A 21,438-nucleotide genomic window follows, 5' to 3' on the forward strand; every position below is an offset into this window, starting at 1 on the left:
CTTGGGCTGTTTTAACCAGTTATACTGTTATTTTTTTTATTACTTCTTTTGACTATTGCTCAGGTTGAAGGATTTGATTTAAATTCTCTGTTAAGCTTAAAGACTAGATTGAAGAAGACCAATGCAAATACAAGTGGTTTCAGTAAGATATAAAATATTTACATTGCCTTTCACTGCCGTGTTACTTACGAAATTGGAAATAATCAGTTACAGTGCTAAAGACTGTGTGCTGGGAGGGGAGCAGGGAGCCACAGGTACACAGGGACCTACTTGTCCCCGGCAGGTGCTGTCCAGTTATCATGGTGACTATCATCTTCACAACTGTGCAAGTGCATCTTTCATTGTGGGTGACTAGAAACAGATGAAGAGGAACTGAAAAATGGAACGATTTTCCTCATCTCGTGTCTCTTCGATAACTAGGCAGACTATAGTGCATGAAAGATGAGTGATGCCTAATTCAAACCAAAGCATGCAGCTACCATCTGGGCCTTTTAAAAGTAGGACACAGGAAATGCTCAAATGTATCCCCCAACAGGGTGCAATATTACAGCAGCACAAAGACAACTACAGTGAACTATGGCTACTTCCACACTTGCAATCATTCTGGTACAAGAAGGGGCAAGGATTTTCCAAAGACCTTTGCTCTAGTGCCTTGCAATTGCTCACACAGTTGGTTCTCAGATGGTTCCTGTCTCAGCAGTTATTATGTGACATTAGATGTACCAATAGAGGGTGTGTTCCTTGTGAAAAGAAAGGGGCTCTGCCCGTTCTAGATGGGCCACTGACTTTGAGGGCTCAAAAGTGAAAACATTCCTTAGACTAAAAACACCAAGTAGCCATTTCCTTTCATGAACATTGACTGATGAAAAAATAATTGACTTTAAAGTGATGGATTCAGTGGAATCGCTTCTTTCTGGTGCTGCTTCATGTAGACTCTTAATTTTCTGAATGAGAATTACCAGGTTATTCTAAAATTGGAAAACAAAGAACATTAAAACTATATTTTTGGATCTCTGATGGTCAAAGTTCAAAATTTTCTTCTTTTGGAAACCTCAATCATCTTCTAGCCTGCAAAAGTGTGCACTCTATCAGACTGTGTGGTAAAGTAACTGTCACATTGATTTGCAAACCCTCGAGCCCTCACTTTCATCTGCTGATGTACATTTTACAATGAGAGAGAGAAAGAGAGAACCGAACCTTATTTATAGGAATTAATGGCAGGCATATAGAACTGTATAATCTTTGAATGGCCACAAAATGAAAATGCATGAATTAACACATTTAATTCATACATTTCAATGGAATTGTAATTATATAGATAGAGTGTTTCTTAATCCCCTCTTAAGTTCTTCAATATTTGCAAAAGTGAGTATTCATGAGATCAAGTACATTCAGCAGCTTCTCATTTGCTGAGCTAGAGCCTGGAGATGAAGAGAGAGGCTCCCTTATGACAAATAAGAAAGGGAAATACATTTCTGGAAAATGTGGCATCAGAACACCCTAATGATGCTAATGATTGCTGGAGGAATTTAACACTCTCTGCCAAACAAAGTCTGAGGAAATACAAGGGAGAGTTTGAAAATAATTTTAGCTTGAATATTCATTCAAAAGGGATCTTTGCATTTACACGTCCTTGCTTCAGTTGAAATTCCAGATTCACACAAGAGGAAAATTCCTCCAGATTTTTTTCTGGAATTCATCAAAGATTTTTTTTTTTCAATGGTGGTGGTGGTGTTCTCTTCATGAATCACTTTTTGTTTTACTCTTTGCTCAGAATTCTTATGAGCCAATCTAACCATTCAATTTATCCTGCCTATTTTGTAATGGATAAATAGCACATACTGTTAATTGGCCACCTGGGGTTCAAAGAGGGGCAATATGGAGATGCTGTCTGAACACCATGATGTGCTGACAACGTACTGACCACACTCTATTTCACAAGATTTAAAATCAAGCTTCCTCACCCTAGTCACACCTCCCTCCCCTCGCTCCATTCTTAACTGTCTGTGAGGCTAATATAATTTTTTAAGTGATTTATTTCTACCAGATGTGATCATCCAGCCATGGGGAACTGGATGCACAATGTCCCCTAGCAACTTTAATTTCTGGATATAATAAGCATATATCCCACTAATAAATAATTATTGCTCAGTTAAGGAAAAGATGCCAGGGCTTGTGGTTTGATGACCAGGTAGTTCTGGGCAGAAAGGACAAGGAGACAGACCCTCATGAGGCCCTTACTATGCTTGACCTAATGGTGCTAATTATTATTTCTAAAATGTGGTAGGCCATGCATGAAGAAAATTATGCACAATTTAATATACATGAAATATTTAGGAAGCTACTTTTAGATGTATAGTTAGTTTCTTATAAACCAGAAATCAAATTAGATAAGAAAGATGACAGCATATGTCCAGGAATAGGGCAAAGTCTATAGGATAAAATCCCAAGAGTTATATACCCTGCACCTTGCCAACCTCCCCACCTCCCAATCCCCACCACACACCCACAATAGTTTTCTCACTGGTTCTTTTATCATCTCAAGGGCCAGTCCTGGTTGTGTGTCCTATTGCCCCTTTGCTGTGATTGACACTCTGTTTTTAAGCTTGATGAGTTGACCCCAGGCCATGTCAATGACCTCAAGATAGTGATGACATCACAGGGGTACCTGATGGGGGTCAGGCTGTAGACCACCATTGTCTGAGACTAAATTAGACATCTCCAGCACACTGTTGTCTTTGGGGTGTTATTTTACCATTTCTTTTAAAAATCCTTATGTATTTTCATATTTTTAAAGGAGAGAGAAAGAGAGATCTTTCATTCACTGGTTCACTTTTCAAATGCCCACAAGAGCCAGGGCTGGGTTAGGTTGAAGTCAGGAGGCCAGAAATCAATCCAAGTTTCCCACATGGGTGACAGGACATCAACTTCTTGGGTTATCACCTGCTGCTTCCCAGGTTCATTGGCAGGAAGCTGGGTTGGAAGCTGAAGTGGAACTTAATCCTAGGTATGTTCTAAGTAGCAGCTTACCCAGCTGTGCCCCAACATCTGCTCCTGGGGTAATATTTCAAATGACTTTAGTATCTCAAGGCAGCTTCAGAGAAGGAATCTCCGCTATTCTTCACTCCTAGTGGCCTGCCTCTTGGTCTGTCTTGTGTCTTCCTTCACCACAGCTATACCCAGATGCGGGTCAGCTTTCAGGGGACTATTGTGCTACTAACAGATTTTGCTAGGGAGCACAGGCTTTGGGAAAAGGTTTTTGGGAACAAAGGGGGACCAAGAAAAGAGGAAACGTTTTCTTTTCCTGTTATTTTTGTTTTGTGTTGTTTTGGTTTACACTTTGTATTTCCAGATAGGACCCTATCAACATAAGACACACAACAAGCTCATGTCCTGAAGTCCTTTCCGAAGGTCAGTGTCATCACGATGTACTGAGTGCTGGCTTAGTTCCTGTCTCTCTGTGAGGTGCTGCCTCTCTGAGGGGTGACATCACGCAGGAACTGCTCAGGTCACACAAGGAAAAGCAGTTGGCACCAATCTCTAATCCATGCTTCCTGACCCCAGACCACCTACTCAACAGTTTGCTAGGCATGTGATGGGAATATTTTGATACTTAAAAGAAATCAGTTCTTTTAATATCAGCCCACAGAGACACACTATTGAAATGTCACCCTCTGTCCCTCCTGAAGCAGACTTGTCGCCAGATGATTTAAAAGCAGATGTTTGGACGCTAGTGTTGCGGCATAGCTGGTTAAGTCACTGCCAACAACACCGGTATCCATACGAGTGCTGGTTTGAGTCCTGTCTTCTTACTTCCAATCCAGTTCCTTGTTAATGTGCGTGGACAGCAGGGAAAGACGGCCCAAGTACCTGCGCCCCTGCAACTCATGTGGCAGACCCAGATGGAATTCCTGGCTCCTAGCTTTGGCCTGGCCCAGCCCCAGCCATTGTGTCCATTTGGAGAGTAAGCCAGTAGATGGAAGATCACTCTCTCTGTCTTCTCGCTCTGTAATTCTACGAGCACTCATATGGGATGCCAGCACCGCAGGCAGAGGATTAACTAAGTGAGCTACTGCACAGGCCCCAAATCCTATTATGATTTAAAGCACAAATCTCTCCCCAAAGACTTCCCTGAGCCTTTCTAGTCCAATTGCTCCTTCAAATCCTTGACTCTCATAATCTGCTCCCCTCCTTTGCACCAGGCAAGGAGTGCTATCAAGTTACACAGAATCTCTTTGTCCTACTGAATCATGACTTCTGGTTTTTACTGACATTTAGTTTTTCATAAATAACATTTTGTTCCCCTAACTCAAGGGGCAGCATTGGACACTAGAAAGGATGGACGTTAGAATCAGAGAAATCTGCAACTGTATCATAGCTAGGTGTAGGATCTTAGGCATGTGCATTTCCTCTGAGTTTCCATTTCCTAACTAACAAATTGAAGGCAATACTACTCCATAGGGAGGTCTTTAAGATGAAATTGGCTGGTATGTGTAGTAGAGTATGCCCATAGCACATTTTATGTAGAAAGTCTTCAGCTTAAAAGTTAAAACTGCAACGTATAATCAATTCTTCCTCAATTTATCCGTGAACATACAGATATTTTAAGCTAAATATAAAAAATGAAAAATCTGGAATGGTAATATGGTTTAGGTAGGTACTAGAAATAAAATGCAAATCACCCCTTGCTCATTAAAGATTTTAACAGTCACTCACTCATGTATTCATTGCTCAGATGGCTCAAAGTGGCATTTTCTAGGTGCTAGAAATAAGGTAACAGAGTAAACAAACACTGGTGGGAGAGACAGACAGTAGACCTGATGCGTAAGGAAAACAATGCGATTGATTAAGTTTTCAGGAGAAAAATCAGGCAGGGAGAGTGATAGAAAGGGTGTGTGGGGAGAAGCTTAGGGCACTGTCCTGAGGTCAGCCAGGTGAGGCTTCAGGGAGGCTGGAAGGAAGTGTGGGAGGCGGCCCTGGGGACAGCGAGGGTAGGAGCTTTCCAGGCAGAAAATGCCCTGCTCAACAGCTCCCTGCCCTGACCCCTGTCCTACAAGGAAATAATAACATAACTGGTCTTCATTAATATTCATGCATGCATGCAGATAGGACATGGTTTCGGTTTTCTGTTTGTTATTTCTTTCTTTTTTGGGTTAAAGGGAAAATTCAACCCTGGACTTCCTCCTTTGCAGAAAGGGAGAAGAGAGAGGACATAAAAGGCCCATACCAGGGGCAGCACTATGGCACAGAGGGTTAAGCCACCACCTGCAGTGTCTGCATCCACATGAGAGATGGTTCCAGGCCCAGCTGCTCCACTTCCCATCCAGCTCCCTGCGAATGTGCCTGGGAAAGCAGTGGAAGATGGCCCAAATACCTGGGTCCCTACCACCCATGTGGGAGACCCCGATGGAGTTCCAGGCTTCTTGGCTTTGGCCTGGCCCAGCCCTGGCCATGTGGCCATTTGGGGAGTGAGCCAATAGATGGAAGATTTCTTTCCCCTTTTCTCTATAACACTGTCTCTCAAATAAGTAAATCTTTTCTAAAAAGATAAATCTCTACTAGCAATTACAAATAGTCTTCCTTCAAATTTTATGTCTCATTATAATATACTTTTCCCCCAACTATTACCTTAATAAACTGTTTACAACATCTCAGAAGGCTAAAAGGTTGGAGGGATTGTACAATTTAATAAATTTGTGTTTATTTATCTTACTCATTTGAAAGGCCGAGATACACCAAGGAAGCCAGAGACAGAAAGAGATCATCTGTCTGCTGGTTCATTCTGAAACACTCACAGTAGCAGAACTGAACTGAAAAAAGGAGCCTGTAACTGAATCCAGGACTCCCACAAGTGTGACAGGGCTTCAGGTTCTTGATCATCACCTGCTGCCTCCCAGGTTGTGCATCAGCAGGAGGCTGGAATCAGAAGCAGAGCTGGGGCTCAGAGCCCGGGTCTCTGATGTGGATGCCAGCGTCCCAAGCAGCATTTTTAACCACTACACCAAACATCTGCTCCATATTATTCAGTTTTTAGATACTAAAACACTAGTATTCTTTTTTTTAATAGACAGACAGAGTTAGTGAGAGAGACAGAGAGAAAGGTCTTCCTTCCGTTGGTTTACTCCCCAAATGGCCGCTATGGCCGGAGCTGTGCCGATCCGAAGCCAGGGGCCAGGTGCTTCCTCTTGGTCTCTCAGGTAGGTGCAGGCGCCCAAGCACTTGGGCCATCCTCCACTGCCTTCCCGGCCACAGCAGAGAGCTGGACTGAAAGAGGAGCAACTGGGACTAGAACTCAGCACCCATATGGGATGCCAGTGCCACAGGTAGAGGATTAACCAAGTAAGCCACAGTGCCAGCCCCAACACCTGTATTCTTATGACTGACATGGAATATTTTCAAGTGCCAGAGTTTTTCCAGTATTGTCTAAAGATACTTTGAACAATTTGCAGAAAATGGAATTAAAAGAGAAGTTGATTTTTGTGTAAAATGTTTTGAAATCCATGCAAATGAATGGTCTTCAGAGAGTTCAGGGACAATGTATATTATGAAAAAAACCCACTCAAGGATTTCAAAATGTTTTACATGAAATAAACTTGTCTTTTCATTCCATTTTTCCATGAACATTCTGAAGTCATTTGGTAGGTGTGAAAACATCATCAGGGTTCAAGTCTTACTCAGATGCTCATAATTTTTTTCTGTTATTCTGGAAGCTTTGTGACTATCTTGAGTAATCTTCTTCTTAATATTCTGCCCCAAACTGCATAAATTGCTCATTTGAAAATATGGCAGAAACTGTCCCGGTGAGGAAGATAAAGGAGTCTGTCCTTTGTGTCCAACAACAGAAACAGCTACAGAGGTCAACTTCCATCTTTTAGTTAAGCGCTGGTTAACAATGCACTAGTTAACAAGCTCTCCGCTTCTGCGTCTGTCTGAGGGCTGAGGTCTAAGATATGTGCACAGGCACACAAAGTATTGTGAAGCTTCGTTTAGAAAACACTGCTGTCCGTGGCACACGAGAGAATTAGAATAAAGCACTGGACAGGGCTGTTCTCCCTGGAAAACTTCCAGAGGAGACCATGCTTTTGACATTACAGAGATAAGGAAGAGAGTTTTCAAGACACTTTCTATTTCCATACGAGTTCTTTTGTATGCTGGGTTGCCTGCCATTATGTTTATGTAATTCTGACAGTGTTCTTAATGACACACTAACAGATTGTAAAACACGCTGCTGGCATTTACTTGTTTTTTATATTTTTAAAACAATGTCCTTCATGTAACAGTAGTTAAGCGCGGCAGAAGGACATCATTAGAGCCATGGTTAAACTGTAATTTACACCATTAGGAAGGCAGGAGCAATTTTTATTGCCTGGCAATTTTCTTGCTGAAATATTTGGACCATATGGCTCAATTTGTGTAATAACCTTAATTTCTGCACCCTTCAGGTCTGCCTCCATCTCCCACGGAATGGTAAAATGCGCTTTAGCAGAAAAGGCAACTGTCTATACTTAGAGAGTTGAGATTAATAACATGTCACGTCCTGTTTTTGGTGAAGGAATTCGAACAGCAGCCAGATGGTATCTCTACAAATAACTGTCAGGGGTCTTGATCTAATCAATACAATGTATTAATACATCTCCCTTTGCTGTTTCTCGAGGGGCCGGTGCACAACATCTGGAAAGAGTGGGGGGGCCGCCAAGTCGAAAGCCGATTCTTTTCAGAATCAAACTGAGCCCAATTAATTTTTCATGTATCCTTGATAACTGTTTCATAATGAGCTATGCGTCTTGACGGATTTGGGGTTGGCAGAGCACGCTGCCCCTGCTTTCCATCCCCATTCAGTCCGCTTATAGAAACCAACCCATTAATCAAGCTATCTGGCATAAAACCTGAATCTCAGCTCAGCAAGAGATCAATAACCATCCTAAAAAAACACAGACCCAGCCACTAATGGGCACAGGTATCCAGCCATGACATTAGTAATTGCTTTAGCAAAAATAAAACTCTGTATCATAATCACCCAATAGGAACTTAGACGATAAAATTCATTACTTGTGTCTTGTCAAAAAGTAACATTTACATCTGTTAAAAATATACTGTAATTTTACTATCTAGACATAATCATTATCTTTCAGAGTTAGACAATGCACCTTTCTGAATGGATTGAAACTCTCTGATTTTGTAATGTGAATATTTAATAATCCAAGTATCATATAAAATGTTTAAAAATGAGTTATTACACTTATTTTAAATTCAGAGTACCTAAGGGGCTCCTTAACGCAATCTTTAGCCTGGCCACAGATGACACACAGTGAGCCAGCTCTTCTTAACTCTGGTGTGATGTCAGAAACCTCAGATCCCCTTATATTCTTCGCTTGGCTTAGTGGCAAGATTTACAATTCAACTCATAAATTCTCACCACTTTCCCAAGTGCATGGTTTCATCTCAAATCCTCACTCTTTTATCAAATTCAAGCTACTTATCTTACTTTTCAGTTAGCAAATCTGTTTTGGCTTGGCAGGGATTTTTGCAATTTGGTTCCTTCTGAAAGAAAGACCCAAAGACTTTGTCTGTGGAGAGGAAGTCAGAGCCAAGGTGGAGAGATGGAGGAAACCCATTTACTGCTCGGTAAAACATCCCTTATTGGCTCTTCGACAACAGGTGGAAACCTGTTTGGTCCCTATGAGAGTCTGAGATTTTGATCAGAAAAAATTCCTGGGAAATGCTGCCAAAAAGATAGTCATTCATTGGCTGATCATCTGATCAAACCCTGCCAGGATGATAGAAAGGTCTAAAGAATCATCCAGGAACTTTAAGGCGATGTCGCATTCATCTTTTCTGACAGCATGACTAAGAATCATGATGCCAGTGTTTGTTATGTCAGTTTACAGTTCCATAGGATGAGTGCTGGGGTGGGGTTGGGGGATGACTTAGGACCCTTCTAGGCATTTTTAAGTATTTATAAGTACAGCCAATGACTGCACAATCAAGTAACTGCTCATTATGTTGTAATTTGTCTCTTTTCTTATTCTCCTCCAAGAATACACACGTCTCAGACAGAAGAGATTATTTCTCCTTTGTTTGTATCTATGTAATTTCTGGGTAAGGGGATTCTCAAAAGAGAAAGATGATGAGCAACTGATTAGTGGGAGAGTCTCATAATATTTCTTGGTTTTGATTTTGACATTACATTTGATATATCTTGGTCCTCGGTTGCAAATTACTTGCAATTTTCATATATTCATGAAACTTCGGAGAAGCAATAGCTCAGGTTTTCAACTTTCATTTTGTTTGGTGATGTCCAGTGCAGATAAACAGAAAACACCCTGACAACGGAGCCTTTGCATGGGGCTGCATAACATCAGGCAACAATACTATTTAACAATAGAAAAACATAACAAAATGAGATCTCAGATTTGGGATCCAAAACACACGACATACAGAATATTCAATATGTTTGATTCATTGTCAAAATATTTAAACTATAAAATTTAAATGTTGTGTGACAAAGAGAGAAGACAGATGCTGTTCTGGGGCCTCCGGGTTCTTAGACGGGGTCAACAATGTTAGCAATTCCAGCTAGTAATATCCAGGTAAAGCACTAACAAGATGTTTCACCTTAAAAATTATATTGAGATAAAAAGATTCATTTGCAAACCCATCACATATGTAGTCACAGGTGGTGGGTGTGGGTCATTGCATTTGGATTAAAAAGCAAATGTCTCTCTCTACATGAGAGGTCACCAGCTTGTTCAAGGCAAAGTCTTTTCACTGTTCAGTATAATTAGAATATTCTAACAGTGGTTTCAGTAATTTAAAAATCACAGTATTGTTGTAATATTTTTCTAGGCTTCAGGAGCTCACAATTGTTTGGCCCAATCAAATCTGGGAACACTAGAGAAGTTATCACCCATCAAGGTAATTACTTTCAAGTTGAAATAATTACTCTATCAATGTTAATGGTCTTTCAACTTCAATAAAGCACTCACCTGCCGATAATCACAGCTAACCTCTTGCTCTAATGCAATTCCCTCTCTATTTAGGAGGTTATATTACAGCCGTTACAGTGGTCACTTGTCCTGAACAGCTGCTGAATTTCACTTTGATCGGCTGTGAACCATAAAAAAATTGGTCATCTGTGTATGATTTCCCCCTCACCCATAAGCCCTTGCAGAGCTAAGAAGATGATCTCTTGGCTGTAATAGGGTACTTCAGGGGCGGCCATCTTGTCTCTGGCAGTGGCTACTTTCCACTTGTGACAAGAGCAGAGTAGTTCAATTAACTTCTGCCCTTCACTGCCATTTACAGCTTGCTGTCTCTGCTAAATGGCATGTATTCTAAATTTATGACCTAGACCTGTTGGTGTGTGGACTAGTTCGTTTTTCTTTCATATATTTTTGACAAGGTTCTGTGGGCTTCCTGGCTATCTCAGTAGGCTCCTTGTAACTTGGTTAAAGGCCAGAAAATATCAGCATACCTAACCTACAGGTTAAACGGTCTCCCTACCAATTGCCCCTCGTGTTTTGATGATAGGCTACCATTTGGCATAGGTGAAGTATAGGTACACGCAATTTGGAAGAATCTGTATGATTTGAGAAGCAGGTGTGTGCATGTGTGTGTGGCCAAAGACCTCTTGCTCTGCAATTATGATCTCAGATATGAGGGAATGGGCAGAGTCCTGTGAGTAGGCCGGTAAGCAGAGCTCCATGGAGAGTGGAAATCTGAGGAAAGAGGGCTCTTAAAGGGGCAGATGTGATACGTTACTCTAGAGAGACAAAAAAAAGTATGTTCTTGCTCCAGGGAACTTTGAAAAGAAATAGAATCTAATTCTGCACTTGGGGAATGACTTGGAAATTGACTGTGTAACAGGAGGAAACATTTCAACACGCAAGCTCAAAATTTGTTGCAAGCTGGGAAACACCTAAAATATAAAAACAAAGTTTTTCACTCGTGATCAAATTAGTACAATTGCCTTATACACACCACAACTTCATCTACATATGTTAATTTCTTGGTTTCTATTATTTCAAATAACAGGGTCTCTGATGTTTTACAGTCTTTATATTGCCACTTATAGAGCTTTATACATGCATTAGTTTATTGGCCATTTCAAGAGCCCCGTGAACTACGTAACACTTTAGTTCAGACTTGACTATAAAAGACAGATGAATGATAGGGCATGCTCATTCCAGAAACAGAAGACAACTTGTGTGAAGACCCTCATGTGGACTTCAAGCAAAAGGATTCAAGACATAGTTTGGGGGCCAGCACTGTGGCACAATGGGTTAAGCTGCTGCCTGTAATGCCAGCATCCAAATGGGTGCTGGTTTGAGTCCTGGCTGCTCCACTTCCCATCCAGCTCAATGCGTATATGCCAGGGAAAGCAGTGGAAGATGGTCCAAGTCCTTGGCCCTTGTATCCACATGGGAGACCCATATGAAGCTCCTGGTTCCTGGTTTTGGCCTGGCCCAGCCCCAGCTTTTGTGGCTATTTGGAAAGTGAATCAATGGGTAGGAGACTCTCTCTCTCTCTCTCTCTTACTTTTCCAATAAATAAAATAAATCTTTAAAAAAGGACACAGTTTGAAAGTAGAATTGATAGGATATAGTGAAGAATTGGATGTGGAAGTAAGGAAGAGGAAGTGCTGAAAGATTATCAGGATTGAACAACTAGAAAGATAATGGAACCATTTAATTATATAACAGGATGTAAATTGGGACCATATTCATCTTGAGGAATAACAGCTTAGAAAAACCAAGATAATTCTGGAACTGCTAGACATATCACTGCAGGATTTCTGGAAGGAATCACTTCTATGCTTTCAAGCCCCATCTTCCTCTGATTCATATAAACAACTCATATAAGAGAACATCTGAATTTATGAAAAGCAAATCAAAATGAGAATTTGGCAGAGAAATGAGATCTTTGATTATCTCCTTCCCACTTAGGCAAGAGATGGGGGTTTCTCCATGCCCTGTCTCAAGGCATATAGGAGATACCCAAGAGAACCACTTGAAGTAATTGGGGGTGTCACAAGGAAAGTGAGGTCAGTTTACAGGAGGCTTCTTACTAAACTGGAGATTTAAGAGCAACTTTGAAGAAGCCACGAGGTGGAGAAATGTCTTGTGAGATCCATATGTTATCTCAGAACGCTGGGAAGATGGCTTAACTCCAAAGCTGATACCTGCTTCTTATTCAATGGTTTGGAAGTTGGGAGAATGGCTGAGTCTCACTCAGCATGGTAAGTCATGAAGAGAAGATACAACTGAACAAGTTATTGTTTTTCTGATTGATACATACGTCTTCTGCAGGCCTTGTGAATTCTAAGAAAGAAATGGGTTTTTGTCAGTGGGGTAGGACTTGAGACAAACTGCTTGTCTAGAAGAGGGGACCCCAGAAATAAGAAGGATTATGGGGTAGACCCCTAGGGCAGCAATGGATAGGCATATACTGAATCACCCATAGAGTTTATTGTCTGCTGTGAAGCATGGGATTTTTGATGTTAATATAATACACAAAGAAAAGCCCATGAGGCACTTGCACCACAGAAAACAATGATACATGGATTAGAACTAAATTATTGAACAAAGCTCTTTCCTTTTTGTCTAATTTTCTCCTTTCTTTGCCATGATTTGGGAAAATCAGTTAGAGGAAACTGAAGAAGAAGAAAAATGAATTTCTCTTTCTTCCCACTATATTTCTCTAAACACAAACCAGACTTTGATTTAGATTGGACTTAAAAAATATACCTGAAATAGTCTTGATTACCAGCATTGAGTTGGTTCTTGAACTCAAAGTGATTGGAAAATTACTTATGGGACCTGCCTTAGATTTTGTTGGTTGGTGAGCAAGGGATGGAGCTTTTTGGAATAAAATAGCTGAAGAAAAATAAAGCTCTTTCAACAAAGTAGTTCAATGGAATTCAAAAAGACTTACACAGCTTTTGTGCCCAATGATATAGAGCACAAAGTGGATCTCCAAGATGTATTCAAGACTGGTAGGGTATTATTAGAAAAAGGAATCAAGATTATTTAAGGCTAGCAGATGAAAAGTGAATGTCAAACCAAATACATTGTTATAATAAAAAAATGAGTTTCACTAACAAGAATTCATTGCTTTGTGTGTCATCTACCTATCCATGCTTTATATTTTTATATAACACAAAGAATGACACAGTTATAACAGATGAAAATCTTAGCTTTTAGCACTGATACAAAGAATATGGTAATTGTATTTGTTACCATTTTTTCACATTACAAAGACAGTGATGAAAGGAGAACTTGTGGAGAACCATATCACCTAGGGCATTTCTGTTGCCTAACAAATGGGTCTGCGAAGGGAAGGCTGAGAACCCATTGCTTTTTAAGAACTACAACTAAGTTAAGAGCTTATGTAAAGAGCAGTAATATCTTATGCTATAACAAGCCAAAATGAAGATGGGATTCAAAATAAATTCATCAATTTACTCACGAACTCTCCATAACATGCCAATTTTGAAGTATGTCATATATATATAATATGTATATTGCTATTTATCTACTTAGTAGAAAGGGATTGGATACAATCACATGAGGAAATTTTGAATATCTCTTCCTTGACATTTGAAAGGGAATCTGGCAACTAGAATCTAGAAACTAGAGTTTGTTGTTCTGGATTTTATTTCCAGATTAGAAGCCAACTTTTAGTGACCCATATAATTTGCTTACTCCTCAGCACCTTATGCTTGATTCTACACACAGGATGAAGTACCATCAGTCTTTCAGGGCATGGGGCAAACGTATGATCTGGGCTTGATGTTTTATAACAGTGTGGGGTAAGCAAGGATATATTCAGAACACAGACTAACAGGTAAGCCACCTTTGCCTTTAAATCCCAAGTTATTTCTGCCAGTGCGATGGCAGGTGCCAGTGAGAAAAAGCAAACAAACCCGAATGGTGGTAGCAGTATCGCCAGCCTCGCCAGGAGTGTTCCCTGTAAATACCACCATGGAACTCTTGCATGCCAAGCAAGGCTAAATACAGCTTCTCTCCTGACACTGCACAATTCATCACAGAGCTAATTGGGAAGGGAGTTTAAGGACTTCTAACTAAAGCCTATTTTCATTACTGGAGGGTTTTGGTCTGAAGAGACCCTAAGAATCTTGATGGCTCTCTCTTCTTCTTAGAAGGACCTACTTCGACCCAAAGGAGATAACTTTTCAAGAGGTTGAGAGAGAAGCTAGTGATGCATTAAAACCCACACTCTTTCCATTTTTTGTCACCTGCTGCCTCTGCTGCTGCTGCTGTTGCTCCTGCCAACACATACGCTTCTCACCCCCATGGAGGGCCCCCACTGCCAGTTCTCCATCCACTGCCACCACCAGCAGGATTCATGCCTCCACTGCACCTGTTTTATGTGGCTCTCCCAGCAACATCCACCTGTCTATAAACAACTCTGAGGGGAGCTTGTGATGGCACCACATCATAGGCAATTTATTGGTGGCCCCTTGTGCAGAGATGAGATCCCAATAAACAGGGGACTAAGTGCGGGATATTAAGAATACCTCCTGCAAGTCTTAAAGATTAAATCGCAATGCTGCAATCATGGGGCTGAACCCCACACATCCATAACTGAAAGTCTATTTCCTTTGCTCTGAGAATTTCAGCCAGAATAATCAATGAACAAAAGCATGAAACATTTCCTAGAGAAGGCACAGAAAAAAAGGAGATAGTGAAGCCATTTAGCCATTGTAGAAATTAGAGTTATAGAAAGTAGATCCAGGCAGATATTTAGAGAGATATTTAAAAAGGAGTCATGGAAACATGAGCAGCAAAAACTCAGCAGCAAGAAGCTTCAAAATGCAAAATTCCCAGCAGGGATAGCCCTTGCCTCAGACTGCACTCTTATCTTCCCCACAGCCTCTGTTCTACTGAAAGGCCTGGTCTCGCAGTAGACTTAACAGCTCAGTTAAGTATAGTATTGAATATTGGCATATTGCATGTAGTACTCAATGACTATTTGCCAAGTTTGACTGAATTGTCAATAGAGTGTTTTCCACCCTGAGGGCCCACTTCACCAGAGTAGACAAGTCATGCTCTTCCGAACAGGAAAGGATAGAAGGAGTGGTTTGACTCAGATAAAATGAACAATCTTCCCTGAGGAGAAGTGTAGCATACTGGAGAAGCAGGAGAATCTTTTTCCTTAGACATCTTTCAGAAGGGTTGCACGCAGTCTCTACACGGGGAATGTTTGAAGGGTTCAAAATTCAAAGACAATAGTTTTTCTGATACACACAGGAGAGGTCTTCAAGAGTTAATGGAAGGGGCTGGTGCTGTGGTGCAGCGGGTTAACGCCCTGGCCTGAAGTGCCGGCATCCCATTTGAGCGCCAGTTCTAGTCTCGGCTGCTCCTCTTCCGATCTAGCTCTTTGCTATGGCCTGGGAAAGCAGTGGAAGATGGCCTGGGTGCTTGAGCCCCTGCACCCATGTGGGAGACCTGGAGGAAGCTCCTGGCTCCTGGCTTTGGATAGACGCAATTCTGGCCGTTGCAGCCATCTGGGGAGTGAACCAACAGATGGAAAATCTTCTCTCTGTCTCTACCTCTTTCTGTAACTCTGTCTTTCACATAAATAAAATAAATCTTTTTAAAAAAGTTAATGGAAAACGTGTATTATAAAAAACCAAGCATGGATTTAAAAACTGTTTCACCAAAATGTATTTTTTAACTCCATTTCCCACAGACTTTTCAAAGCACCCTCAAATACATGTTGAGAAATAGGATTTAGAAGAAAAATTAGTTCTTGGTTGTGCTGACCATTTTCTTCAGCATTGTAAGGAATGATCTTTAGAAAAACGAAAGAGTATGGCAGGACTAGGTTGAAAATGCAAACTGTCAGGGAAGGCCCCCACACAAAGGGCCCTGTGACTCTTTCAGTACTGGGCTGTAGGGTTACCTTGCTTCTAGGAACTTTTTAGTGTGATAAAAGCAGAGCCTAGCAGATTAAATAAAGGATAGAGTTCATGGACTCATCAGATACTTTAAATCTTGTGTTTTACAATAAAACCAGCTATAAAGAGATGACTTGTAAGGTCTTCCACAAGGGAATTCCAACAGAACTGTTTGGGGAGATTAAATGATTAGGTTCATACCCCTGGAAACCATATTTTAATAGATCCGAGGTTTAATCATTGCAACTCTGGTGCTTTCAATAAAAGTATATTTAAATTAAGGTGTCTTATTCAGAAAGCTATTATCAAGGGTGTTTCTACATTTTCACAAAAAAATTTTCCTTTAAGGACGAAAGTTTTAACATGAGTTCCAAGGAAATGGTAAGAATCAGCAAGTTTTCCTGTACATCAACTAAGAAAGATCTTCTACACCAGAGAACACAGCTTCTAATGTTTACAATAAAAGATCTAGAAGCAGTAACACAAGAGATCCTGGTATATAAAGGTAATTTATAACAAAAGCAAAGTAAAAATTCCAAAATAAATAAAAAATGATTTATTTCATATTATCCTTTCATTCATGTATTGCTTATTTTTAATCATATGAGAAAAATTAAACCTGAGGGTGATAAAACATTGTATTTTATTTATTTAAAAGGATTTTTCTAGATTTCACTAAAATATATCTTCTCAGTATTATTTAGCTATACTGACAAATGTTATACTCTGTAAGATAACCTTAATGTAAATTAGACTTCCTAGATTTTTGAAGCATACATAATTGATTTTTTATAAAAAATGCATCATGCTGCCTATTCCTTTTCTTATTAATGAGAATTTTTCATATTTAATAATTTCTCACATTTTGAAACTCATACAAGAGGTCTTCAAAAAGTTTATGGAAATTGCATGTTATCTTTTACTTATATTTATCTACCAACTTTTAAAAACACCATTGTATTTATTTCATTCTTTGTTTGTTTGTTTGTTTGTTTCTTTTTTTGACAGGCAGAGTGGACAGTGAGAGAGAGAGACAGAGAGAAAGGTCTTCCTTTTTCCGTTGGTTCACTCCCCCAATGGCCACTGCGGCTGGCGCACCGTGCTGATCTGAAGCCAGGAGCCAGGTGCTTCTCCTGGTCTCCCATGCGGGTATAGGGCCCAAGCACCTGCGCCGTCCTCCACTGCACTCCCGGGCCACAGCAGAGAGCTGGACTGGAAGAGGAGCAACCAGGACAGAATCTGGCGCCCCGACCGGGACTAGAACCCGGGGTGCTGGCGCCACAGGCAGGGGATTAGCCTATTGAGCTGCGGCGCCGGCCTATTTCATTCTTTACACCACAAAATTTGAGGCCTTCCCACCAATCTTCTAGAACAACCTCCTAAAGTTTTGTCTAATGTTTTTGCTACTGAACCTTATTCCCTTTTTACTGTGGCCTAAGACTAATAGGAGGAGTTTGGCATGCAACTCCCAACATAGCAGATCTTTGAGGCTGTAAACCACCACTTTTCTTATTTTTCTTTGAGAGAAATTCTCATCTATGCAATATTATAAAAGAGAACATTGTCTGAGACAAGGACCATCATGTTTCTGTTTCTCCCATAGAACACCAGCCTAGACTGGGCATGAAGAAAGCTCTCAGGAGAAACCAGATAAACCAAACTAAGTTATTTTAAGGATTAGAGCGGGCCAATGTATGACTTTTTATAGTGTTTGCGGCTTTAATACTAGACACACACACATACATATACACATATATATGTATATGTATGCTTTGAGAAAGTAGAAAATTAATATTCTTATTTTATCTGAACCTCATCTTCATAAGGTATAGAGGGACACACTGAATTATTCCCATTGAATGTATATGGAAAGATGGGATGGAAATGAGTCAAAGAAAGATTCACTTATATGCCAGAGGTAATTCAAAATAATTGTAGTCCTCAAACAAGTCCCCAGTGTTCCTCATACCCAGTTGAGCATCTTAGCCCTAGGACCACTTTGCTTCTTTACATAGGTGAGAGACTTTCATATATTTAAGCCCCAAGTGAAGAAAAATGACATCAGTTAAGAAAATGAGTTTTACATATTAACCAGACAACGTGAATCTTGGCGAATTTTTTGCTAAGGACTTACCATCACCGTGAAAGCATGCATAGTGGAGCTGTGAAATGTTGGGTCATCTGGTCTCTCTTGGTAGACTACACGGTACTTGGAGATAACACCATTGGGAGATTCTGGCTTTGTCCAGTTCAGCAGCACTGAATGAGCACTGGTGGGTTGGGCCCACGGGGCTGGCAGATCTTGTGGTGGGGCTTCCAGAGTCTGCACTGATGACCACGGACTCTGTACTGTGCCCTTGGAGTTCTGGGCACTGACCCGGTATTCATAGAGTGTGAAAGGTCTCAGGGTATCTGAAGCATCCGTCACCTCCAGGGCTCCTTCTGACCACACAAACAAAAGACTTTCTTCTTTAATGCCAGCACGACGTCTGAAAGAAAACCAGGCAGGCAACCAGTCACAGCGCACCCTTCAAAACAGGTTTGTAGGTGGAGTGAGAAAGCGCTTTCTGGAAGAATTTGTTAATAAACCCAACTTCTCAACTATTCTCCTTGGTGTCACGATGAATAAAACCAGGTGGAAGAAGAAACCAGAAGCCTGATCCAATATTATTTTTAAATACTTGATTGTAAATAAATATATATATTTAATCAATTATATAAGAATGCATATGCTTCACAGAAAAAAAGAAAGTGCATAAGAAATGTAATATATCTAAAAAGAAAACATCACCCAAATCACATTTTGTTGTATTACCTTTCAGATTTTTTTCCTTAAAAAAACAAAACGCATACAAGGAAACAAGCATTATTTAAATTTTTTAAATAAAAATATATATTAAGCACTATTAATGTATTTCTATGTATTTTCTGAATTTTTGTATATATGTTTAGGTCTGTGTGTGCAATGCACATGTGACTGTATTGGGATTTATTTTTTTGCCCAACTGGAACCATATAATATATAATTATTAGAAGCTATTTATTGTGAGTCTATACTCTTTTATAGTAAATGGATTGCAGTAAGGGTTCCAGTTTAAGTCTGCCTGTATCCATGCTAATTAGCAAGCTTTCAAACTAATTTTGAACTTGGCAATATGACATTCATGGGACAACAGCAACTGGGATGACTGGAGAGACTTGAAAAGTGTTTGCACATTGAGGCTAGCCTTCGTGTTGCTGTTGGGACAGCAGAATCACCATGGAGAAAGCCTAGGCTAGCATATTGGAAGATGAGGAAGTGATCAAAAAGCCTACAGTTCTTATTCTCTTTGACATAATATAATGCTATTTTGCATTTACTTCTAGGATGATCAGAAAGTGTTCTAAATTGACTTCCCACATGTTGCTGGCATCCTCCTCATTTGAATTTTCTCTTCTCTCCTAAAATCATAACTCTTCAAATTCAGGAATTTTTTTCCTATACCTGTTGTTTTATACCAACAAACCTTTAGTAAGCATTTACTAGACATCAGGTCTTGTATCAGAATCTGGGCCAAGAGAGGAAAATAAAGAAGCTCACAGCTGAATGGAATAGAGTCATACTAAAATAACATATATAATAGGAATTTTCCTTAGAGATTTCTAAAGGGCAAAATCAAATTCCATTTAGATACCACCTCCAAACCTGACACAATGCTAAAGATGTTCTTTGAACTGCCTGGGAATGGAATTGCTTAGTTCCCATCTTCAGATTTTGTTAATATCAAATTAAGGCCCATGTATACTCTCTTGGTACTGCATATATAACATTAAAGATCTGTTATAGAAACGGAATTGTTGGTGGTTAGAAGGGCCCCCGATATCTGTGTTTTATCATGAACCATTCTTTGTTCATCTAGAAGTAAACTACTATCCAAATCTGAGAGAAGTTCCTGTGGCACTGGTGGGTAGAATATCTCTGTATTCCCAGCTTCTGAGCTCAGCAGTTGTTCCATAATTGTTTGCAAATGAATGACTCTGACAATTCTACAACTTTTGTTTTCATCTGTACATTTTTGTCTCATCTGTACAATGATGAGTTCCTATCAGGGTAGTCATCTAGGTTGGGGAAGGATGAAACCAAGAGATGGAGGACCCTCCTCCTTCAGCTCATTCTGCAGTTGAGAAGAGAGTGATGAGAAAAATCAATATTTTCCAGTCTGTTAGGAGCATTTAATTAACATACTCTTCAGATGCTGGAAAATTCACATGCTGCCATATCAGATTATCCAGCTCCAGCAAATCCTAAAGGGTTATTAAGAGAAGGGAAACGACAACGCCTTTCACAAAAAGGCAGTGAATGTAAAATCTCTGGCTTTGTGTTTTTGATGATTCTCAAGTTGATAAATGACTATGACCTCAGTATGAGCAATGACAAGCTTCCTGTGGGAGGCCGTGGAGGCCTCACAGATACCTCTCAGTGACCTGCAATTACGGTTCGGCAACCCATCTCATTAGTGCTGCTCCTCGCATGGACCAGATTCTACACTCAGTGTCGGTTTGCAGGGTTTGGCCTTTGTGCTTGCGGCACATATCAGGTACCAGGTGTGTCATTGAGGGGGATCCATTCTAATGAGAGCCACAGGGCTCACAGCCAAGGACTCCTCTCAGTGACTCTTTAAAAGGTGTTTACTAGGAATATAATACAGCAAACAAACCTATGAAATCCTACGAGGAAAATAACATTTTCTGCTTTGGTTTCAACCCTTCTATGACAATTCAGTTGATGTTTATTTAAACTCATGTATTCTCAAATTGAGATGTAGTCAGTCATGGTTTTCACAAAACCGGCATTTTTCTGAAAATGTGAATGGGTAAAACACTGTTTAGGAGATTAAGTATTATGTTAGCCTAAAGTTTATCCACCAAAGCTGAAAGGATGCAGCCTGGTTAGGTATATCTTACCACTATTGAATACTTAATAAATTAATATAACAGAGAAGTAAATGTTCCATTGGCAAGGCTAAAAATTCAAATCTGTTGTATCTGAATACATTTTGAGTAGAAATGGTTGAGTAGAACACAATTATTCCTAATCTATTTAAGATTTAGGCTTCAACTGTTCATTTAACTGGACGCATTTCCTCCTGAGTACTCTGTGTTTAGAGAAATCACATTTTCAGTTCTCTCAGAATAGCCAAATGGTTATTCTTTGCTTCAGCTCATTTGGGAGATACTTCAGTAATGCATATTTCCAACTGGAGTTAATTTAATGTTGCCTAACACTAAGAGGAAAACAAAAATAAGTATGAAAACCAGGAACTCTGTATTTTAAAAGCCACTGATACTTAATGCTGTCTCAACTTATGTAAGTGTTCCTGACTCTCCCTTTCTCCCTCCATTTGTTACTACTTATCTTCAAAAACAATTAAAACAAAATCCTCAAATCTAATGCACTTTTTGTAACAATTTTAAGATTTTGGGGGCCAGCACTGTGGCATAGTGGGTGAAGCCACTGCCTGCAGTGCCAGCATCCC

The 21,438-nt window shown here is 40.1% G+C and overlaps 1 protein-coding gene across 1 annotated transcript in view; it reads right to left on the reverse strand.

Annotated features, from left to right (window-relative positions):
- Positions 1-21,438, reverse strand: part of USH2A (usherin) — an 870,853-nt gene that overhangs the window by 87,396 nt on the left and 762,019 nt on the right. The window contains exon 62 of the mRNA XM_089312189.1: positions 18,057-18,411. Coding sequence (XP_089168315.1) covers positions 18,057-18,411 — 355 coding nt within the window. The remainder of the gene's footprint in view (positions 1-18,056; positions 18,412-21,438) is intronic.

Source organism: Oryctolagus cuniculus, chromosome 13 (assembly GCF_051225735.1).
Source record: "Oryctolagus cuniculus isolate XC-2025 breed Fujian yellow rabbit chromosome 13, ASM5122573v1, whole genome shotgun sequence".
Lineage (NCBI taxonomy): Eukaryota > Metazoa > Chordata > Mammalia > Lagomorpha > Leporidae > Oryctolagus > Oryctolagus cuniculus.